The 25,317-nt window shown below is 42.8% G+C and overlaps 1 protein-coding gene across 2 annotated transcripts in view; it reads right to left on the bottom strand.

The window, feature by feature from the left end:
* PAK5 (p21 (RAC1) activated kinase 5) overlaps positions 1–25,317 on the bottom strand; it is a 299,564-nt gene that overhangs the window by 25,682 nt on the left and 248,565 nt on the right. For both annotated transcript variants that reach the window (XM_025876070.2, XM_073878384.1), the window contains 2 exons: positions 16,569–17,354; positions 94–585 (listed from right to left, as the gene is read on the bottom strand). In XM_025876070.2, coding sequence (XP_025731855.1) covers positions 94–585; positions 16,569–17,354 — 1,278 coding nt within the window. The remainder of the gene's footprint in view (positions 1–93; positions 586–16,568; positions 17,355–25,317) is intronic.

The following is a 25,317-nucleotide window of genomic DNA, read 5'->3' on the forward strand; positions in this document are numbered from 1 at the left end:
CTTTCTGATGTCCTGAACTGTACAGGTAATATTTTTGAAATGGGAAGTAAATGTTATACAGGAGAGAAAGAGTGATCTGAACACACCATCTACCTCATTAAAAAGCAGTTCTCGCCTCTGTTGCTTTCGGAGGTCCATCTTCTTCACGGCGACTTGTTTCCCCGTGTGTTTCTCGGTGGCGATGCATACAATGCCAGTTGACCCTTCTCCGATTTTGATAAAGTTATCCAGGTATTCCCTGGGGTCTCCTGGGCTGACCACCAGCTGCAGAGCAGCCCGAAACTGTTCGTGGGACACTCTGGAGGGCTGCTGGTCGGAAGAAGACCCCCAGCTGGGTGGGGGGTAGGTGCTGGATGAGATACTCAGGGAGCTCAGGTAAGAAGCCGTGGAGATGTACTGGGAACTGGTCTGCAGGGAGGGATGGTGGTACAGGGTGGCTTTGTGGTACCCAGATGGGTACTGGTGGCTGCTTGAGGAATAGCCCGCTTTGCTTTGACTTTGAGGTAGTTTGGCGGGGCCCCTGGGGTAGGTGTCAGACCCTGACAGTGGAGGGCTGAGGACCATCTGTGCTCGATCGTAATCCACCTGGGAAGACAGACACAGATGGAGAATATTCACATGCTAGATCTGAATGCCGCAGTGAGCCAAGCCACAGCTGGCCTGAATGAAGAGCACTATGCACGATACGGTTGTGGGTGATGCTTACCTTGTGAGGTCCGAGGTTGCTCCTGCTTCTACCCTATACCCTAAAACCTCCCCATCCAGCTGCTTTTTTTCCCCCTTTCCCTACTAAAATCCCCGGAAGCAGGGATGCCTGGGTGGCTCAGTCTGTTAAGTGGTTAAGCGTCTGCCTTTGGCTCAGGTCATGATCCCAGGGTCCTGGGATAGAGTCCTGTATTGGGCTCCTTGCTCAGCAGGGAGCCTGCTTCTCCCTCTGCCTGCCACTCACCCTGCTTGTGCCCTTTCTCTCTCTCTCTGAGGAATAAATAAAATCTTAAAAAAAAAAAGAAAAAAAACAAACAAACAAACCCAGAAGCAGACTATGAGACCTGAATTTAAATGCAGTGGTGGGAGGTGATTCCAGGAGAAGTGAGACAAGGAAGGGGAAAACCAATAAAGGGTGAGTCATTGAGTATGATGGTTAATTTTATGTGTTAATTTGTCTAGGCTATGGCATCTGGTTGTTTGGTCAAAAACTAGTCTAGATATTACTGTGAAGGTTTTTTTTTAGATACGCTTAATATTTAAATCAGTAGATTTTGAGCAAAGCAGATTGCCCTCCATAATGTGGGTAGGCTGCATTCCATCAGTTAAAAGCTTTAAGTGAAAGGATTGATGTCATCCACAGAGGAGAGACTCTCTCTGTGTACACAAACAGCCCCCCCCACTGGTTGTCTCTCTGGTGAACCCCAACATGCACAGCAAGTTACCAATCAAGCAACTGGAACCTAATCCCACCAGGTAACTCTGCGCCCTGGAAGAGTATGTTAAACATGTACCTTGGAGCTGTCCCATCTGAGGGGCCAAGAGCTGGGGTATTTATGCACCAGCTCCCTTCAAAACACTGTTTAACATGTGCTTCCATGAATATTAATTTCCTGGCACTTCTGACTTGCCATGTCCTGGGCTGGTAGGCTCTAGTGGGAAGAGACAACTCTTAGACCAGAATTTCTCAATCTTGGTACCACTGATTTTGGAGTCCAGATAATTCTCTGATGTGGGTGAGTATCCTGTGTGTTACAGGATGTTCAGCAGCATCCTGGACTCTACCCACTAGATGCCAGTAGCAGCCACTTCTGCCAGTTATGACCAAAAACATTTCTTGAGGTGTTGCCAAATGTCCCCAGAATATGGGCAAAATTGCTCTTGGCTGAGAACTACCACTTTAGACAAAGGAAAGCAGTGTTGGCAGATAGAAACAAGAGGTGATTAAGGGATACAGTTGGGGCACCAACTGTACTCTTTGCTCCTAGGAAAGGGCCTTCTCCCACTCATGTGAACCACAGGGAGAGTTTTAGTTAAAATGTGCCTTATCCAAGGTATTATTTGGTATTTAGACCCTATTTTCTTTTTCAGGAATAAAAGATCCCATCTGTCATTAAAGGATGTTAGTCTTCAGTGAGAAATTTCAGGGGTAGAATGCTTTCCCCATGCTTTTGAACTCATATGCTAGAGGGGGGTATGTACTATCCACACACATAACCTAGCAGATATATGTAAAAGGGGAAATATGGCTCCCTGCCCTAAGCAGCTTTTCAGTGTGGACCATAAGGTAAACACTTGCAATGTTCTCATCAAATAAGTAGAAATATAATTGAAAGTAGCCAACATTTGCAGGAGTGTGTGTGTGAAAGGAAATTTGGTCATCCCTCAAAAAGATTCTGGCAGAAAATATTCTACTCTAGTTATGAAGACTGGATTGAGGGAACTCAGTGGAGAACAGGGAGGGCAGACAGAGCAGGGATGGGGGGGAAGTCAGTGAGAGGGTTATAGGACACTAGGTGTACATTCCAGTAATCATTCCCTGGGAGGGATCAGGAAGGACCTCTGACTAGCCCTGGGACAACTGAGGTCATGTCTGGTAAATATACCACAGCATAACACATTCAACTCCTTGCCCAGGACAGAAGGCACTAATCAATCACTGCACTCTTGTGTGATATTCTAACGACAACACAGTGCTGTGTACACAGAAGGTGCTCAAAAAAGATTTTTTGCTTGGACTTCAGGCTCCTTCTTAACGCAGCACCCTAGGAAGGCTCTACCTCTCTACTGCAATGTACATGAAATGACGTGGACATGTCCCCAAGCCCCATCCACCCCAAGGATCTAGATCTACTCTAATATGGTGGGTACTGGCCACATGTAGCTACTTAATTGAAATCAATAAAAAAATAAAATTAAAATAAAAAAATTCAGTTCCTCAGTCACATTAATCACATTTTAAGTATCTAGTAGCCACCACATTGGACAGCATAGATAAACCACATTTCCACCATTGCAGAAAGTTCTATTGGGTGGTATCTTTCCAAATAAACCCATTGCTCCCATGTAGTACATTCACTAATTTATTTAGTCCATAAATTAATCCTTGAGCCACTATTATGTGTTAGGCACAATTTCAGGTGCCATGGGAAGGTCCAGCAATAATAAAAATGGATGGTATTTCTGCCCTCCTGGGGTTTACACATTCTAGAGAAGGAGACAGATAATAAACAAGAAAACCGATAAATGTATATAGTATGCAGTCCAGTAGTAATAGAGATATGAAGGGAAATAGAGGAAAGGGTTAAAATGAATGAGGGGCCATCCTGGATATGAAGGTCAGGGAAGGCATCTCTGGGAGTGTGCCATTGGAGGGATCAGGCACAAAGTCTATGTGGGGAGGGGTAGTCTGGGCAGAGGGCTCAGCACCCACAAGGTTCTAGGCAAATACCGGCTTCACAAACAGCACAGAGGCTCTTTGGGTATGGAGGGGAGTCAGTTTGGAATGATGGCCAGAAAAGCAGCCAGAGGGATGATCATGTAGGTCATGGCAAGGGCACTGGCAGTCACTCCAAGTGAGGTGGGAACCACTGGAGTTTGCTGAGAAGAGGAGAGAGATATGAGCTTGATGTTGATCTCTGGGTGCTGGAGGAGAAGAGACCTTTGTGGCAAAGGTGGAAACAGAGATGCCAGTTAGTTTATTGTGGTCAATGTGAGTTGAGATTAGAGAGGGTGCTATAGTTGGGATAAGAAATGCTGGGGCCCAGGGTAGGGTCTGAAGAGAGAGCTGACATGATTTGCTGATGGATTGGATTAAAATGTGAAAGGAAAGAGTCAAAGATGACTCCCAAGATTTTGGCCGGAGCAACAGGCCATTTAATGATATGAGGAGTAGAGGGGCAGGGGTAGGCTCCATCCAAGATGGCGTCTGAGGATCCTTGTGTAGTCCCCTCCTACACTGTATCAGGCTCATCTGTGTGATCGAAAGAATACAGTGGAAGTGATAGCAAGTGCCTTCTGGGACGGAAAAAGATATTGTGGCTCCACTGCCCTCTCTCGGATCACTTGCTCTCTCCTGCTGTCACGGCATAAGGACACTTAGGAATCCTACAGAGAGGTTCAAGTGCAAAACCTCCTGCCAAGAGTCAGAAACTGAGGCCTTTCCACCAACAGCCATGTGAACCATCCTAGAAGTGATCATCTGGCCCGAGTCAAGTCTTCAGAGGACTAGCCCTGGCAGACATCTTGACCGTGGCAGTCAGCCACCTCTTGAGAGTCTCAAGGCCAGAATCATCCAGCTAGTTTAGTCACAGGAAACGGACCCAAAGAAACTGTGTGAGATAATAAATGTTTATTATTGTTTTAAATTGTTAAGTTTTGTGATAATTTGTTACACAGCAAGAGGTAACTACTGCATGGTAAAGCCAAGAATTCTGGCATGGCCGTGTCAAGTTTGGGAGAACTCTCAAACATTCATGCAGAAATGTTGCTGAGGTGACTGAGACATGCTTTGAGTCCAGGAAAGAGCAGAAACTGATGACCTGCACTTGAGATTCACTGGTGAGAGTCATGCCATTAGTCGGTATTGAAAGCCATGCTGTTGCATGTGTAAGAGAAGGTCCAAGGACCCCAACATTTAGAGACCAGAAGCAGCAGAAGGATGTTGCATAAAGGAGCAGAGACGTGGCCAGTGATGTAGGAAGGAGAGTAAGGGCCTAGGGGGTCCTGAAACCAAGGGAGGAAAGCATTTCAAGAAGGAAGGAGTAATGAAGCAGGTCAGATGCCAAAGAGGAGTGAAGTAGGGTGGGGTATATTGCTCATTGGACCTGGCACCATGGTGGCCGTCTAGAAGGCGGCAGGTGTCCCAAGATCCTGCCCCATTACACAGCATGAGCAAATGTCTATGCCACGAGTCTGGCCACAAGAGCTGCATACAATGGGCTCCTTAACATTGTTACCATGGCACCATTCTCATGTCTGCCCTGTTCATTGGCTCCCAGGTGACAGTGCAGCCCTTGCCAGTCTTGAGAACACCATCATCTACTCAGGTGAGTTCACCATTCAGACAGCCTTGTGCCAACCAGCAGGAACCAGCAGGAACCAGCAGGAACCAGGGTACTGCGAAGCCAGGTCCCTGTCCTGGTTGTACAGCAAGAGAACACATGCTTTTGAGGGACATACTTAGAGTTCAATTTTGACCCTGACGGCTTTGTCAACTCACTGAGCCTCTCTGAGCCTCAGGTTCCTTATCTGTAAAATGGGGATCATAAATACCTCCCTCACAGGGCTTTTAGGAGGCTAAACTGTGGCAACCTAGAGCAACCTGGTATCTAAGAAAACAGGCTCTTGGTTTCAAAAATCTCGTCGGCCATTTACCAGTTGTGTGACTTTGGGCAAGTTATTCTAACTCCTGTGCTTCGGTTTTCTCGCCCGTAAAATGGGAGTTATAACAATAATAACTACTTCTTTAGGTCATTGTGAGCTCTAAAGGACTGAACACACATCAAAAGATTTGCATAGCGACTGGCCAATACATCCTAGGTGCTGGTATCATTATAGAAAGTCCTTAGCAGAGTGGGAATGTCAGAGAAAAATACAGAGTATAAAACACAAAAAAACCCAACCAGCTGGTGTTTATTGAAGATAACGTACCAGTAGCATATGTATTCCTATACACTAATCCTCAAAACAATCAGAAAAGGTGCTTTTAATTATAATATATTGAACACTGCATTGTAATTAAGATGCTGTATTTGAAACCACGCTGATGTTTTGCTAAGCCCCTGGATCTGGACGACACACAGGGAAAACGGGGTTGTTTATGTGAGGTGCGGAGGGGGAAGAAAATGTCAGTGTAAATTAAACAACTGGGTTCTTCCCCTAAATGAAGTTTGAGATTAGCCAGGCCCAGGCTAATTACAAGGCCAGCATGTGAGGCAAGTGGGGTCCATGACTTTTCCTTTAGAAAGTATTGTCCTGGGAGCTATGACATGGCAGCATCCCCCGGTGTCTTCTGTGGAGGATTTGCTTCTGTACTTGAAGTGAAATTGAGTTCATTCCCCACAAGCGTGTATAACTGATCTCTGAAGATATATTAAAAATAAGAAAGCTGTATCCAGGAGGAATTGCAAGCACTGCTCCATGCTGCATCAGGCCACTTTTCTTCTTTATCGACTGTCAGCAGCATTATCAGAGTCTACTCTTGGCAGCCAGCGAGTGGCATAAAGAAGAGAAGCCTTGTCTGTGTGAACGGGACCATTTCCAGTCACAGAGGGAAGGCTGAGTTGTTCACCGGGAGCTAAGCATCTTGGAAATTAGGTCTTCGAGACAAAACCATGCTATTGTTTTTCATGGCGGCTGGTAAGAGGCATAGACTCAAAAAAAGTGATGGATGAGGGGCAACCACTCTCACAAGAGACCATTTTTGGAACCAAACTCGAGGTGTACTTATGGAAGGAGAACTGACTGCCCCCAGTGAGAGAACATGCGGTCCTCCCTCTGGGCTTCCATCCACTCAAGGAGAAGATGGCAGACAAATAGCTGACTTTGGGAAGGAAAAGGGCATGAGCAACCCTGTTCAGGGCCAGCATGTTGCTTACTTATAGCCCTCAGTTGGGTCTTAATGACCCAACTGTGGGTTCCACGATGGCATTGCTAACTTGCATTATTTGTGGCACCCTCATTCTTTCTCTCTCTGAGAGTCAAGAAGGGGACCATTTATCCCATTTTATTGTTGACAAAATGGAGGCTCAGGGAGGTGAAACGGCCCCTTTCAGCGATCCAAGGCACATGGCCCCATACCCCCAAGAGGATTGCACAACCCAGTTCTGCTAAAGTCAGTCTTTCACTCTCAGGGAGAGTGTCTGGATGTCCTAGGTGCTAGGCACACCGGCATCACAGTCCTGCTTTCTTGCCTGCCTTCGCATTTCTACCACCAGCTATCACCTCTCCAGTCTGTATAATCAAGGCTGGGGCACTCACTCCTGGAGAAAATGCAGGAGCATGTCACTGGGAGCCAAAGTAGGGCCTCTTCCATTAACCAACTGCTCTGTTAGGAGTCTATCCTTGTAGGAGTGATACATATGAATGTTAATGATATTTGACATTCGCTGAGTGCTTTCCACGTGCCTGGGACTCTTCTCAGCACACTTTATACACATGAATGCATTTAAACCTCAAGTTACACAATGAGACAGGCCTCATAATTGTTCCATTTTACAGATAAGGAGACTGAGGCACAGAGAGTTTAAATGGCTCATGCAAAGGTCCCAGAGCTAATAAGAAGCAGAGTTGGGATTAAATCCAGATAATGTCACTTTCGAACTTGGGCCTTTGGTATGTTCTCAGAGATATCCTTCAGTGATAAGAAGGTAGACATGGTCAGGACAGAGGTGGGCATGGTGTGGAAAGACAACTATAGAGCAAAAGCCTGGTTAGTGTTTACCTGGGGGCTCAGATGTCTGGGCAGCTGGGAGCACGAAGCAAGAAATGCAAGGGCCACAATATGATGAACAATAATGCCTGGCTGCGGGGGAGGGGTGGTGGTGAAAGACAATTAAGTTGTTTTGTTTGAACAGTCTTGCTTTAGAGAAATCAGCTCCAAATACACATCAAAGAAATAACCATCACGGCAAAATGAGCTGATCATCTATGTACAGAATTCACCACTTTTATTTTTGCATTGGCCAGACCAAAACTTTGTGTTCAGATATAATAATGCCCTTTCTTCTGCTAAGAAGCAAGCAAGCCCAAGCTCTCTTCTATAAGAAGGCTTCTTGGCCCTCTTACATGGCTCTTAAACTGTTAAAATTACTTCATTGCCCTACCCTAAATCATCTTTCCTATGATATCCTATATTTGGAAGGGGGTGAAAAAAATCTGATGATTTTGTCCATATATATTGTTTTGCACAGACACGCGCATGTTCGTGCGTGTAAGCAAGACTTTCAAAGGAGGAAAGCTTGACCTGTGTGATCTTTTTTACAACCTGACTCATATATTCTAGAAAAAAAAAGGTGTACATTTGAAGTATAGTATTTTGAGAGGGATGTAGGGTTTAATCGTTTAGGGAAACCACAATGCAGTCGAGTTGGGCCAGCGAGAGGTACAGGTATTTAATGAGCAAATCCAATGCACCTCCCACCACCTGCACCATTTCCAAAAGATCTATGTTCATAGTTTACCTTTGAGGACCTTATTGCAAGGGCATGGGACAGGACTGGGAGCAGGGGTAGGAAAGCCACTACGCAGGAGGGAAAACAATAAAGAAACACCAGAAAGGCGTTCTTCCCACCCCTACCAAGAGAATGGCCAGGTTATTTTGTGAAAGAGTAACTTCACGGAAATGAGACTAGGGTCTACAGACTTTTCAGGGGATTTCCATATGGCAAGATGTAAGCAGGGAAGACTAGACCCTTTTGCAGATTTTTCCCCAGCCTGCCAAGCTGCATAGCGGCAGTTCTAGAGGACCACTAACAGTCCCTGAAAATCAAATACATTCTGAAAAGGAATTCTCTCCACAGGAATCTTTAAAAATACTAAAAGAACATCTAAACAGTCTTGGTTTCCCTTCCTCTTTGAAACGGTTAATCACATATAATCATGGTTTAGTTTCCATTTTCGTTGCCTTTTAGCATACCATACAAATGAATTCTTAAAGGAATGTGCTTTTTCATGTCTCGATTCAAACCCAATCAAAAAATAAGGGCACAAAACAAACAAAAGGCTATATTATCTGGGAATAAATAATCCAGGGCTCACAACTCAGCTGGACTACCCTTGCACAATGGGCACAAAGCCTCCGAGGATAGGGTCAGACACGGGCTTGTGATGTATCAAAATTATAAATAATTACAGCAATGAATTCATTTAATCAATCAATTTCACCAGTGGTATGCTGGGGTGGACAGGGCATAAAACTCCACACAGCTATCAATTGCTCCGATTACAGCTGGCTGTCAGCCAGAATTCCCCTGATCCATGTTCGTTAAATGCACATTAATCTGAATTTGGCAGTGTAATCAAGGACCTAACTGAACTGTGAAATTGAATTCTGCAGTAGAACATCATTTGACCATTTTATGCCAAGGCTGGGGGGAAAAAAAAAAAGGTTTGGTAGGGGGAGGGCAAGAGAAAGAAAAGAGAAAAAAAAAAAAATCCTGCCGCAGCCTCTCTTTGTCACCGTGGCCTTCCATACTGGTGACAGGGAGGCTGCGGCTAGATCACACTGGACTGGGCGGGGGGTGAGTGTGTGTCTGTGCCCAAAGAATGGGGGCCGCAGAATGCTCGGTGAAAGATGGAGAGTCTCTCTTTCCAGTTCCCACAGAGCTACAAGGGATGGGAGGCGGCTGGTCGCAGTTGCTTGAGCGTGATGCTCCAATACACCTTTTCGGAGTACAATAAAGCAGGCACTGCTCAGCTCAGAGAAAAAAGCCAGGCCGGGTGTTGTTCGCTGTACATAAATCAAATGTGGGATAAAAGTGAATCACAGGCCTCTATTATCTGAGCAGGGAGAGGACATCTTAGGTTGTTCTTGCTTGACTCGAAGGGAAAGATCTGAGGACCAGCCTCAGCTTTGAGAAAGGAAAATGACTGCCTGTGGGAATTCCAGAGAGAATCCGTAACTACTTTCTCTGCAGGGACATTTTAGAGGCTGGCAATTAGGGGAAAGGGATTCATTCAATCCTGTGACTTGAGTATGTATTTACTCTCCTGTGTCCCTCTGGTTGTGTCTTGCTGTGCCAATTCTCCCTGCCTGCCGTGGGCAGGAATGCCACTGATGGGGGCCGTTCCCACCTGCCCTCAGGTGGGGGTAGCTTGCTGCATCCTAGTAAAACAGTAGCTGCTGTTCCTGCTTGAGGCAAGCCTTCGACAAGTGCCCAGCCACGGTCAGTTTCCTCTGAATTTCTTCTTTTCATTTACAAAACAGAGTGGCCCTATTTCATAGATGACAAAGGGACACAGCCCACACTATGAGCTGCCATTCAATTTTGGTTCAGAGAGGCAAACCTGTGCTATCACTGCCAAGGAATAGTGGTCATGAGCAGGACCTCCAGGGACCTAAAGAGTCAAGGCGTCTATTTAAGGTTCTAATGCAGGGGACTTGGGAAGTAGGTTAAGCTCTGGATAGTCAGACACTTGCTGGATTTCCAAATTGCATGTAGCAGAGAGCCATTCACCATATTTAGTGTTTTGCAAGGAAATCTCCCAAACCCTGACAGGGGCTTCCTAGTTAGGCATGTAGGAACTTTTACCTTGTGATGTGAAGTTAGAAGAGTCGTGTGTTTCTTTGCCTTACAGAATATATGGCAAATGGATGCTGAGAGAGTTTGGACAAGTGGCTTATGATCTGTACAAGTAGGCAAAGCCTAGTTAAAGAAATGAATAAGTCTGCGCTCAATCAGCAGGCTCAAGCATACAGGTCTCTTCCTCCACCTCTGGATTGGTATATCCAATTAACCCCCCACAGTTGCTGCTCCCAAGTCAAAGAATGCATCTTCTGTTCAAGAGCAGATTACTCTGACCTGAGATCTGCCACTGCCTGCAGCCGTGAGGGTTGGGGGGGAGAGGGGGGTGTCTGTACCTCTGGGGACCAGCTCCCTGCTGCAGAATATGGTTCAAGTACGTCAGGGCCTCCAAGACAGCTGGGACAGATATTGCCAGGTCAGATTAATTTCATTTTAATTTGGCAATAGAAAACTCACTCATAATGACTAAAACACAATTTACTTTGAACAACAGGAATATTCGCGGGAAGATTTGTCCATTCTCACGCAAAGGACAGGTAAAGCCTCCATCAGAAGGGACAGATGTTCGAGATGTTCTGAATCACCTCTTTGGATGTTTTATGAACCTTAATAAATACCCTATAGGAGCCTATATGTAAAGAAAAAAAATCAAAATAATACCCATTGTCATATTAAGCGATTAGCACCTCTTCCTCCCTCCCTCCCTCCCCCAGACCTCTGATTTTTGTTGCAGCCCATAAGATTTCACAAGCATTGCCATTTTGTTACCCATTGGGCCCTACAGGATCCTGACAGTGTTCAGCTGGGGTAAGGAGCTGCAGTTTTGTTCCTGGACCTTGGCTGAATCTGGGTGTGCAAGTGCCACAAAGAGCAGTGAGTCATTCAGTTATTGGCGCAGGAAGACTAAGCACACTGCCTCAACTGCTTTTTCCTTCCAGGGAAAGCGAAGTGACAGCTAAGCAGTGAAAAACCATTGCACTGGCAACCCTAGAAGAAAGATCTGGGGAATCGTGCCAGTTTTTCTTACACCCTTTGTCATCACTCAGAACCCTTTGTCACTATGTCACTTCTTTGGGCTGTCCTGGGATGCAGCACTGGTCATTTTGCTGCCCGGGACACAGGAGATGGTGGGGGTAACATAGAAGGGTTGGTTGGCAAGAACCATCATCCTAATGACAGATGTAGAGTTATGGACGACGCTTCTTGCTTGAATGCTGCTAGATATTCTGCTCTCTCTTAACATCTGGCCTCTGTGGGAAGTCTGAGAATTTTATGCCCATTCTAGAGGGTAGAGTAAGCAGTAGGGTGGTGGGACTGGGGTCCTCAGGCTAGCTCAGTCACTCAGGCACGGTGGGCTTTGAGGAAGTCACACAGCCACTCTGGCCTTCTGTGACCTGGATCTCTGAGGTGAGGACGACAGAACTTATTAGTCTACACAGAATGGCTGTGAGGGCAAAGTCACATGGGACTTGTTCCCATATTTTGAGAGTATGTAAAAGGTTGCACAGGGAGGATGTTTCTATGGCTGGCATTAGCAGACGTGGTAACATGTTTTCCAACCAGAAACATGCCAGGGAAGAGGGGCTAACACTGAGTCCCTGCCGTGTGAGAACTCTTTTACATTTTTTCGTCTTTTTTCATCTGTAGAAGAAGGTCAAAGTAGTTATGGAAACACTCTACTTTACAGAGGAAGGAACTAAGGCACACACAAGATCATATAGCCAGTAAGTGTGTGAATCCAGGGAACAGGATTCTAGAACTTGTGCTCTTAATGTCTTCTGTAATGGGTGAGAACATCTGGACTGTCATTCATAAAACAGAATGAGACCATCACTCAAGGTAGAGTAAGTGCGTATGAGAGTCTCAGGGATCTTTACTCTTAATGCCTCCTTTTGGCCCATGGTCCCAGCTTTTTCCCCACAAATCACAGTCTGGGTGAGGCTAAGGAGCTTCTTGGAGGATGCTACCCTACTGAGAATGGAGAGAATCAAGTACATTCCTCTTGTGCCCCCAATCCATCTGTGACTCATCACGCATTCCTCACCAGTAAGGTGAGGGCTGTCTGCGGCGTGCACATCTGGGCCCTGAGACCTCAGACCCGTTCTTCTGCTCCTCGGTTTTCTTCTGGGGAAATAGGAATGTTCTGGAATATAGAGACTCTGGCATCAGATGGACCTAATTTTGGATCCTGACTCAGCTGTTTGCCTTCATATCCTTGGGAAGTCCATCAAGAGTTAGCCTCTGAGTCTCAGCTTTTTCACTGTAAAAAGATGATCTCGAAGTCTTCCAGAATTGCCATGACGGCTAAATTGGGTAGTGTTTGCAAAATGCTTAGCTTGGTGCCTGGAACATGGTAACCCTCAGCTTCACATCATACACATCATACCACATACGTGTGAGACTATGTGTATTCATAATTTGGCTACTGTAATTATTAACTTAGTTAACCCTCACACAAGGTGACTTATCCCCATTTTACAGATGGAGAAACAGAGCTAAGCAATTTACTCACCCAGTTATTAGTGGTTTATCCCTTTGGATTTTAAGCCAGGCAGTTTATCTCTAGGACCCAGGCAGTTTATCTCTAGGACCTACACCCTTGAATGCCCCAAAGCACTTGACAAATGGTTAGCTCTGTAACAGTGGTTCTCAACTGGGGCCGACTTTGCTCCCTGCTGCCCCACAGGTCATTTGATGGTGTCTGGAAATTTTTTTTTTAAGATTTTACTTATTTATTCATGAGAGACAGAGAGAGAGAGGCAGAGGGAGAAGCAGGCTCCCAAGGAGCAGGGAGCCTGATGTGGGACTCGATCCCAGGACCCTGGGATCATGACCTGAGCCGAAGGCACACGCTTAACCATCTGAGCCACCCAGGCGCCCTAGAAATATTTTGGGTGTTACAGGAAGGGACGCTATTGGCACTTAGTAGTAGAAGCCAAGGATGCTGCTCACCATTCTCCAGTGCACAGGACGGCCCCCCACAACAGAGAACTATTAGGCCCAGCATGTCCACAGTATCTAGGCTGAGAAACCCCGGTATTGAGTGGGACAAGACCATGCACCCCAAGGGAACTTCATGGCTGCAGGTATTTAAAGGAGCTTGTTAGAAGGCAAGTGCAAAGCTTGGTGCCTGCAGAAGCTATTCCTGGGCCACTGGGGATGTGTCCAATATCTGGCGAAGGATTTGAGACCAGAGAGCCAGATCCCAGCTCAGCTATGAGCTCTGCTGACTGACTGTACTGTTTCTGAGCCCCTCAGAGCCCCTAGATTCCTCAGAAGCACAAAGCAGGCAAGAATTCCTGCCTTCCAGGACTGTGAAGCTCAACAAAGCAACACAAGTGTCTGGCACACAGCGAGAGCTTACTGAGCTGGCAGAACTGTGATTACACGGGGGGCTTCCCAGCGGCTGGAGCCAGAGCAAGGCATGGATTGCTGGGTCAGCACCAACACACACGAGCTGGAGGCTGCCTGCTCCCTGAAGAGCACAGGAATGAGCAAAATCAGATGCCTAGTGACACTGTCTCTAGCCAGTTTCCCTCCCTGTAAAGCAGACTTGTCTGCAGGGGACGGCGGAAAGCGTTCTCTCTCCATATCAGGCTGTTTTTAGAGTTGTGTGGTGTGGATAGATTTTGGTTGGCTTTATTTGTTGCCCAAGGTTTTATCTGCCCAGCCCCAGCCCCAAACTTTCAGAAGTAGGGAGATAGATGCCATACCTACAGATTTATAACATCCTTGATTCCTGTCATGTCAACAGGAAAATTAGGTAGATAACGCTGGAGGAGTTTTTTCTGTGGGTTAAGAGTATTTTTTCTCCGTTAGGCCAAAATATAAAACTGGTGTCTGTTTGTCTCTTTTTCACATACACACATCCCTCCCTCCTTATTTTTGCTCTGTCTGGAGACCCACACAAATTTCATGCTTTCTCTTATTATTTGAAACAGGAACATTACCCACCAGCCTCTAGGACTTTCCATGAGGCAAAGCCAAATTATCTGAGTCGTGATCTCTATTTCTTCCCTCAGCAGGAAATCCAAATGTGATTGGTAGATTTTTTGAGTACATTTCTAAAGTCACAGGCTTTTTAGAGAGTTGTTATATTTTTAATCAAGTAAATATTTTAATTACTAACATGCCTCCTACCTCCTACCCGTCCCCCCACTAACCCTGCTTGTGATTTTCTCATGGGTCTCCAGTGAAATGGAACAGCAGCCCTTGATCATAAGGGCTGAAAAACTCTTGGTAGATGTTCCCAAGGGTAAGTATGTTAATTTTTTTTCTGAGCCACAGTAGTTTTCTGCATTGTTTCTGGGTCTAACAAAACCAGATTTCAGAGCAGGTCTGCTTTGCCTTATATTTGGAAGTCTATAGGAAGAGAGATCTAGCTAGGAATGAAGCAATCTATCCTTCCCTCCATCCTCTTCTTACTCTTAGCCTAGAGTTCTGGGGGCCACTGCGGCTTCTCCTGGGTTTTACTGGCAAATGCAATTGAGCCCCTTAAACAATGTATGCCCACATAAAGGGAAAAATAGTGGACTAGGAGAAACATCAGGCCTGAATTTTGTCCTTGTTTTGCAACCAACTAACTATGAAACCTTAAGTGTGCTGCGTGACTTTCTGGCCTTAGTTTCTCCTTCCGTGAGATGAATGTGCAGGGGCTGCTGGAGGGTTATATTAAATCCCAAATGCCTCTAGGGATTAGGCTAATGGGAAAAATGAATGAAGAGGGTTGGGCAGGGCCGGTCCCCTCTAATGGGGAGACCTTGTCTCCAGCCAATTCCATTTCCAATGCTAGGTGAAAATGTGGGGCCAGGGATATCAGATCATCCCATTTTTTTTTTTTTCAAGAGAAGCCTGAAACTCAGAAGTTGAAGATTCTAAGTGAAATATCTTGATTTTTCAGAAGCTGGTAATGACTATTTGGTGGAGGCACCAGGTCAATGGGCCAAATATGGCCCCAGGGCTAAAACATTATTGCCTCTGGACAGAACTTTCTCTATGATCTTGACCCAAACAGCTTCCTACCGTAAGTGTTCAAATATATCACACACACAAAAAATCATATTTGACCCTAAATAGCCAAAGCAATCCTGATAAAGAACAAAACTTCCTAATTCCAAACTATATTACAGAGCTATTGTGATCAAAATAGTGTGGTACTGGCAAAAAAGCAGACTCAGAGATCAATAGAACACATTAGAGACCAGAAATAAACCTACATATACATAGTCAATCAATTTTTGACAAAGGAGCCATGAATATACAAATGCAGAAAGGACAGTCTTTTCGATATATGGTGCTGTGAAAATTGGACAGGCACATGTAAAAGAATGAAACTGGACCCCTGTCTTACACCACATACAAAAATTAACTCAAAATGCATTGAAGACTTGAATGTAAGCCCTGAAACCATACAATTCCTAGAAGAAAAATAGGAGGTAAGTTCCTTGGCATTGGTGCTGGCAATGATTTTTCATCTTCGACACCAAAAGGAAACAATAGCAAAAGTAAACAAGTGGGACTACATTGAAATAAAAAGCTTCTGCACAGCGAAGGGCAAAATCAGCAAAATTAAAAGTCACTGATGGGATGGGAGAAAATATCTGCAAACCTCATGTCTGTTAAGGGGTTAAAAAATATATAAGGAACTCATACAACTCAATAGCAAAAAAACAAAAACAAAAACAAAAAAATCCCAAATAACCCAATCAAAAAATGGACAAAGAACCTGAAAACACATTTTTCTTGGGATGATATACAAATGGTCAACAGGTACATGGAAAGGTTCTAGACATGACTCATCATCAGAGAAAAATCAAAACCACAATGAGATATCCCCCCACGCCTGTTAGAATAGTTATTATATTAAAATTTAACTTTAAAATGAACTTTATTAAAAGCTTACCATGTAATCCTGACTTTTTTGTTCCTTTTCAACAGATCCTTGTAAACTTTGCCAGAATGCAGGAACCACTGTATTCCTCCATCTAATGGCTTACAATCATATACTTCTTAACAGAGGATTAGTATAATATGAGCACACAATATTTATTAGTAGTATATCAGGATAGCTTTCAAATAAAGATTTTTTTTTTTTTTGCCTTTCAATCAGAAACCCTGTAGGAGATGTCCAAAGACTTTGATTTTAATAAATAAGTGTGCCTTGCCCCATATCCTCTGCCCTTGGGGCTCGTGGCTGGAAATCAGGTAGGGTTTCAATATGGATTCTCACTTAAAAGGCAAAACATCACATTAGAATCTGACTATGTGAGAAGGTCATGCTAGCACCACCTTTGTGGGGTGCATGCACACGGGAGGTAAGGAGGCAGTGAACGTTACCTTTGGAATGCACATTGTGGGCTCGGACAAGCGAGGGTAGGTGTAGGAGTTGTACGAGTGTCCTTGGGAGTGGGTTTTAAATGCACTTGCTCCGAAGGGCATCATCGGTTCCTGGAGCCCCGAGCCTGACCTGGACCTCTGCCGCATGGTAGGCTGAGGGCTGGTCTGATTCAGGTAGGACGACTTTGGCCTCCTATCATAGTCATCCAGGCTGGGTCCCCACTCGCTTTCGCTGAACACCAGACTCTCCTTGGAGCACCCACTGGTCCCCGCAGTTCGAGAAGGTGTGAATTGGAATGGATAATCTAGAGGGGAACTGCTTGAGGCTCTCTGGTACTCCCACTTGAGGTCGCTGTATTCACTTGGTTTACTTAGTGAGTCCAAGTGTGCATGATAATCAAGGGGAAATCTGGCAAGATCGGATTTCCAAGGCTTCATCTCAGGATAGTGGGCCTCCCCGTGTTTGGTCTTTGTGACGTGCCCATTTTGCTTGGCCACATGGCTGCTCTTATAAAATGGATCCAGGTCGTCGCCACAGAAACTTTTTTCTCGATACTTCTCGGTCGTGTAGTCAGCAGTGGTATCAGATTCGCTGGAATACTGTGAGAAGGTGATGAAGCCATTTTCTTCCCGATGGCCTTGACCGTGGCTGGAGGCTCCCTGGTCTGGGGTAGGCGGGCTTTCCTTCCTTAGGGAGTTGGAGCGAGTCACGGAAATGTTGTCAAAGTCCTCCAGCAGGCCGTTGATGGAGGTTTCCTTGCACGGTTTATTTCCTCTAACGATTGTCTGGGAATAGTAAAGGGAATGCCATTTAAAGAAAACATTTCATGCTTTCAAATTGATGTTGGAATCCCGCCCCTACTCCATCTAATTTAAACCACAGAGGAAAAAAGACCCCAGGAACATACCCTAAAAAAAGTGATGATAAAAAAATTGTCGATTGATTTCAGTGGTGAAATAAGTCAAATATTCTTAAATTGCAAATAATCTTAAGTTGCAAATTTTCTTTTACCTATCTCAATAGAGAGATCAATTAAACATCAGAAAGCCATTTAGAAGACTATATAAGCAATCATTGTCTTATTTAGCAGTTTAGGGGAAACCTCCTCCCCACCCCTTCCCCTCCTTAAATAATAAACCCTAACCACCAAACAATAAGATGATTATAATTTTAAGTCTATAACTCATTAGAAAAAGCATATTATTTTTTATATTCATTATTCAGATTATGTGCAAAACCAGCAAACACCGTCACTTGAGTATTAACATACCCAGAAATGGGCACACATTTTTTTTTAACCCGTTTTTGGAAGACATAATGAAAACTGAAGTTAGCAGATTTTATGGAAGAGGAAGGCACTTTCTGAACTGTAAGTAAGGAACAGCATGAAGATTACTTGTGAGATTTTATTTGTGATTACATGTGATATTCTCATTAAGCATCTAACAGTAATGCCCGCGACAGTCACACTTCTGTATCATCATCGCGGACGTCCGGATGGCTTAGCAATTGATGTGGTTGTAGTTGAAATCTTAGTGACAAACTGCCAAGCCCAAATGTTCCCTTTAATGAACCTAAATAACACTGGAATACCAGGAACAGAAAGAAATCACAAACCACTTACAAAGCCAGTCAGCTGTGCCTTCACAATGACAAGGTTTGCCGCAAAATATGATGGGGGGTGGAGATCAAAGAACAAAGTGTTGTGACTCCAGACTTCCAGGATTTTAAGAGAAAAATACCTTTGAGCAAGTAGCAAAGGAGTTCAAAATCATCTCAGTAGAATAGAGGCTTTCAAACTAGAGGAAAAACTCAAAGCGGTCCTAGAGCATACACTTTATAGATCAGTGCTTCCCAAAGTCTCCAGGATGAAAGGCAGAAGGTTTTGGTTTTTTCCATCCAATCAGTCCGGGATGAAGACTTTTGGTCTACCCTTTTCTTTTAAATAAACTTTCAATTCTGGAATGGTTTTAAATGAACAGAGAGGTTGCAAAGAGAACATATAAAGCTCTCATATATCCCTTACTGTACCGTTAACATCTTACACTGCTATTAACTAAACTCCACAGTTTGTGTGAATTTCATTAGCTTTTTCCCTAGTGTTCCAGGGTCCCATCCAGGATATCTCGTACTTATTTGTCATGTCTCCTTAGTCTTCTCTGGTCTGTGATAGTTTCTCAGACTTTCTTTGTTTTGGATGACCTTGCCAGTTTTAAGGAATAGTGGTCAGGGGCTCTGCAGAATATCCTCAACTACGAATGTCTGATGTTTTTCGGTTAAACTGAGGTTACTGGTTTGGATGGGGCGTGGGGAGATCACAGAGTAAGGTACCAATTTTATCACATCATATCCAGTGTGCCTGTTGTCAACATGGCTTATCATTGCTGATGTTGGCCTTGCTCACCTGGCCCAGGGAGTGCTCACCAGTTTCCACACTATAAAGTTACATTCCCCTTCCTTCCCTGCTTTCCAAACTATACCCTTGGAAGTAAATCAGTCTCCCTCCCTGAGAAGGGGTATCTACATAACGTATGCGGAATTCTTCTGCACCGGAGACTTGTATATTCTATTTATTTATTCAATCATTTAGTTGTGTCAGTATGGATAGAATCATGGATATTTGTTTTATACTTTGGATTATAATCCTAAAATATACTTTTGTTTTGTTTTGTTGCTCTAATTGTTCTAGCTTTAGTTACTGAGAGTTCTTTCAGATGGGCTGCTCTGTCCCTTTCATAAGCCCCCATCCTCTTATTTTTGGAGCCCTTCCTTACTTTTTTGGTGCTACAAGATGCTCCAGGTTCATCTTGTCAGTTCCCTGTGCTTGCCCTAAAATCAACAATTTCTCCAAGGGGCCTGGTTCCTTGTACTGGATAATGATATCAGAAACTAGTATCTGGATGCTTGGGTGTGCTCACTGCTACTGGGGTGACCCTGTTTCCAGGCCCTCTCAGTGAACAGAGCCAGGCAGTACATGGATACACACTTCCCCTGGCATGCACACACATCTCTAAATATATCTGTCCATCTATAACTGTATTAAGCTAAACATGAATTCATACTGTTGTCTCTGAATCTCATCTAGAGTACCACATGGTTCATTCTAGCTTTCCCTCATATTTGTTGGTGAAAAACCTGGATCTTCAGCTGCCCTTCTTTTGGTTATTCAATCCCAATATACCGATATAGCAGTCTCAGAATCATTACCCCACACCACAATGGGAAACACCGTTGCCAGCTAAAGTGCTGTGTTCAGTATGGTTTTTTTGGACACTGGGCTTAAAGTTTCCATTCAAAGAAAGCCCTGTTCTCCAAAGCTACTTAGGTAACACCCCCTTCAATGACATTATATCAAACAAGTATAACAGTTACATTCTTCTGCCACAGTTTGTATTCCCTCCTAGGATCCTCTTGATTTCCTGGTTGGCTAAAAAAATTACTCTTTGTGCTGGAAAGTTCTATGGGTATTGACAAATGTGAAGCATCATGTATTCACCATTACAGGGGTCAAAATCTCCTTCCCCTTCAAAATCTCCTGAACTTCCCCCCAGTCAGACACCACCTCCTCCCCAAACCTTTGGCATACTGCTGATCTGTTTTTCATCCCTACAGTTCTGCCTTTCCTGAATATCGTATGAAGGGAATCAAACAGTCTGGAGCCTTTTGGTCTGGCTTCTTTCATTTATTATAATGCATTTAAGGTCAATCCAGGTGGTTCTGTGAATTAATAGCCAATTTCCCCCCTATTCTTTGAAAGTCACTGAATGGTATTCCATCATATGGAGTGTTAGGATTGCTTGTGGAGGAGGGGTATAAATGGATTGATTGTCCAAATAGGTGATGTTCTGTGTGAGCATCCCCCAGAGAGAAAAAGAACCACCTGTCATATATACATCTGGGCCTCTTCTCAGAGCAAGAATATCTACACCCACCCCAACAGATGAACTTGGGAGAAGCAATACCTTGAACAGGGAAAGGTAAGCACAGGGAAGAAGAAAGGAGGAAATGGACATCTTTCGATGCATTCAGTACAAATGCTAGTAACTCATCCTCAAAACTCTCAAGTCTATCTGAGCAGCTTCCAACTGCATTTCAGTTGTATCTTACCTGTTTATCATTTCTCTATTTGCTCAAGGTATTCTTCAAACTCTCTTAGACATAGGTACTGTTACTTTCTGTGGATTTAACAACTGGCCTCCTCTCTTCTTCAATAATGCTTTGTGCAAAATTTTTAAAAAGATTTATTTATTTATTTGAGAGAGTGAGCGAGTTCATGAGTGAGGTTAGGGGCAAAGGGAGAAGGAGAGAGAGAATCCTAAGCAGAGTTCCCGCTGAGCAAGGAGTTCAATGCAGGGCTCGATCCCATGACCTGACATCATGATCTCAGCCAAAATCAAGAGTCAAATGCTCACCTGACTGAGCCAGCCGGGCACCCCGTGTTTTGTACAAATTTTTAAGAAAATAGTATTAATCTGTTTCTATCACAGTGGGCCAACTAAAAGTCTTTTTAGCCACCATTCTGGACAGAGATTATACTCTTGCACATTCCTATTCTCTCTCTTTATCAATAACTGGCAGATTACTCAATGAAATGTTCTCAGGAATTCATGGTCTTCCCCAAAAGTAGCTTCCTGGTATTTCTAATCCTGGGCATTCATATTGACTGATATACCACATGAATAATGACTATAAGGTATGCCAAGGTCTTTAAGTACCTTCTCAATTATTAGACCTGCTTGGATAATCCTTTAGCAAAAATATTATCCAGACTTTCTCTGAACTTGACAAATAATAGTTAGCTATATAACAATTTTTCATGTTCAATGTTATCTTTGGGTCTATATTCCAGAAAAAAAATCATTTCTCTAAATTCTATCCATCTTAAACAGTATTAATCTTTCTTGTCTGCCTCTACCCTTCCTATCTCTGAATACATGAAATATTCAGCTCTGGGACCACAGAATCACTTCTAGCATCTTAATGTTGGAAGGAATCTAGAAATTATCTAGGCCTTCCTTTCCCGAGTAACACTAAAACTCAGAGCTGACTTTGCCCACTGATACATAACAGACCTGGGATTCAAACCCAAAGCCTCTCTCTTCAGTCTAGTGTCCCCCCCCGCTCTCTCAAATCAAGGTATAGCTGATACACAATGAATGTTACATTACTTTCAGCTTAGTCTAGCTCTCTTTCTGAGATACCCTTCAGACTCTTTTGAGCTAAACAAAATAGCACCAGTTGGATGCAAACGCTTCATGTGTGACATCACAATCCATCAAAAATGGGTCAATAAAATACGTATTTTCTATTGTGCACTCCATTCCCTAGCAACGAGTTGTTCAATTTACAGCATATGGGCAATTATAGGTTCCGGTGTTAATTTCAGCCACATTTGCTATGTGATTTAGTTTCATCCTTTTTTCATTACCTCTTCTCCAATTTATAAAAAGGATACTGTCACTTGATATCTAGTGATACCCCTCCCAGCCACCTTCAGGAATTATAGAGGCTGATGGAAGGAGAGATTATATAGCAGTTTCGAAACATACCAATTTACACACTGCCTTCCGGTGTACACAAATTTGTAAATCTGAAATGAGTAAAGAACATTAAACACAACTCGTCAATGAAGGCAAGTTAAAACGTGAAGATTATAGAGTAAAGAAAAGATCAGAGATGAAAAAACTAAAAATCACGGTAAGTTTTCAGGAAGAGGAGAATTACGAGCTAGGTCCAGGAGGAATTAATAGATGGACTCAGATGACAAAAAAGAAGAAAAAAGAGGTGATTACCAGCTCATCACTTACTCAATGATGGAGGCACAGCGATGATCAGAGTATGTTAAGACGCCACTATCTTTGGGCCATGTGGATAATTGTGATAAAAGAAGAAAGGGTCCCCCGTTCATATCAAAGTGACATTTCAATCACTCGTCCCTTGGAATTTATATCCAGAGAACCTGTTAGTTCATCTCAGCAAATTAATAAATGGCTATGATGGGGCTGGACTATTAGTCTTAGAAATTCACTACCAGGACAGATACTTAGAAGGAAAAAAACCCTTCCCTGTGTGATTCTTTTGTGGTCAGAACATTATTGAATACCTCCTTTGAAACTGCTGAATCCTTTAAATCTTCCCGTTTTCCCACTAAAACTCTTCCGATTTCATTAATGAGCTGAATGTGCAGGCTTGAAACTCAGTCACCTTGTTTCTGGGGAATACTGTGAGAAAGGAATTTAGATGTCTATCTATCATCTATCAATGTACCCATCAAACCACCTATCCACCCACCTATCCATCCATACAATAACAGCTAAAGCTGTAACAGATATAACAGAAATCTAGAATATGTCTATACCCATGCTATCTGTAAATATTTTTTTTTTAAATGACTAAGTGATAATATAATGAAGTTCTGTTTGGGAGAGCCCTTTTTTCTCTGTGCTGTAAATATCTTATATTTGGAAAATGAAAAACCACACAATCAAAAACAACTATTACACAACTCTGTCCCCCAAGTAAGTTCATTTAGATTTTTCTGGGAGATGAGAGGGTCACTGTTTCAACACACGAATTAATCTGTGACCTCAGAGTTGGGGGGTCTGCTGTTTCCATGCACTTATCATTGCATATCCAGAGATGTATGTTCAGTTTATATAGAAAATTATAGCAGTAAACTCAATAAACAGAATTCTATATATTTATTAATGTGGAAGGAGAAAACTTACTATGAGCTAAATGCTATTTAGAAGAAAAAATAAAGACTCTCATTGAATAAGAAACACTTTTTAAAAACAATGTAGTATTTTTTTAAAATTTTATTTTATTTTATTATGTCAGTCATCATACAGTATATCATGTATATCATTAGTTTCTGATATAGTGTTCCATGATTCATTGTTTGTGTATAATACCCAGTGCTCCATGTGGTACATGCCCTCTTTAATACCCATCACCGGGCTAACCCATCCCCCACCCACCTCACCTCTAAAACCCTGGTTGTTTCTCAGAGTCCATAGTCTCTCATGGTTCGTCTCCCCCTCTGATTTCCCCCCTTCATTTTTCCCTTCCTTCTCCTAATGTCCTCCATGTTATTCCTTATGTTCCACAAATAAGTGAAACCATATGATAATTGACTTTCTCTGCCTGACTTATTTCACTTAGCATAATCTCAATGTATATTTTTTATCCTTGTTTCGAATCAGGCTCATAGCATTACCAGCTGTGTGATAGTGGGCAAGTTACCTAACCTTTAAAAGCCATGGTTTTTTAACCCCTAAAATGGCAAGAATAAATCTTTGCCTCATTGGGTTAACGTGATTCAATAATATGTATAAAACAGTTGGCATGATTTCTGGCATGCAGTAAGTACTAAGAAATGGTAGATATTTATTGTATAAGTTAAAATTTACTTATAAATTAGGTTGATAATAATTTAGGAAAAAAGCTGCAAATAACAGAATAAATTTCAGCTTTCTACAATGGAAGAACTGATGTTTTAGACTTTTAAAAACCATTATTAGTAACTTGAGATACAAAACAGAAATTTCTTGAGTTTAAAGATGTATCTTCAATTAACTACTATTGTTATATATATCAAACAAATATTCCTTATAGGTCTAAAAAATGGAATACTTTCAAGTCATGATTAGCACTCTATCGGTATCTTTCTTAAAAATGTAATGTCTGAGTCATAAAAATTAACAAAATTAGACTTTCAACTATTTAAACTGAAAGATATGTACAGAAGAGTAAGATTAATAGAAATACAATAAAGTATTGACGGTGGCCATCTCTAGGTTGGGAGATTAAGGGTGCTATAGATTTTAGACCCGTGCTTCTCAAATCTTAATGTGCATACAAATCATGGGCAGATCCTGTTAAAGGGAGATTCTCATTCGATAGGTCTTAGGAGGGGGCTGAGATTTTGCATTTTGAATGAGCTCCCAGGCAGGGATAATGCGGCTGCTCACTCTTCACACTGTGTACTCAATGAGGTTAGTGTATTTTCCAGATTTTCCACAACTAGGGTACTTTTATAACAAAAAACATTAGACCGGCATATACTTTTCAGTTTAATAGGATTCAGGATTATATATATATGTGTGTGTGCATATATATATAGTATTAAATACACATATTTTATTAAGTATAGAGTACAGAGTTAAATATATTTTATATCTAGATAACATTATATATACATATACACACATATATATAGTATTACATATATACATACTGTATTAAAATTATTTGATGTTATCAGTTGGCTGCTAGGAGCTACACTCTTCAACATTTTCCCATTCCCTATAGGGGTGAAATACTTCTAATGTTTAACTAAAATGAATACTTTAATAGATTTCACTATTTTGGCACACGTGCTTCTATGGCATCATGATCTTAGTACGAAGCTATAAATCTTAGGGTTATTGATGAATAAAACCTGAGTGCCATGGAAGTGAAGGTGTGGTTGCCAATATTCGAAAATTTCAGAAGAAAATTTTATCTATAGCAAAAACAAACAAACAAACAAACAACAACAACAACAAAACACAGAAAAACCCCAAGACACTGTAACAGGCCATATAAGGCATGGTCTTTCCTTGGATCCCCTTTTTAGCATTTGGAGATGTTTACAGATGGTATAAATGTATTACTCTTAAAGGAACCACATGCTTGTATCATATGATCTCACTGATATGAGGAATTCTTAATCTCAGGAAACAAACTGAGGGTTGCTGGAGTGGT

This window comes from Callorhinus ursinus, unplaced genomic scaffold (genome assembly GCF_003265705.2).
Source record: "Callorhinus ursinus isolate GAN/ISIS: 27379988/994484 unplaced genomic scaffold, GSC_fseal_2.0 scaffold29, whole genome shotgun sequence".
Taxonomy (NCBI): Eukaryota; Metazoa; Chordata; class Mammalia; order Carnivora; family Otariidae; genus Callorhinus; species Callorhinus ursinus.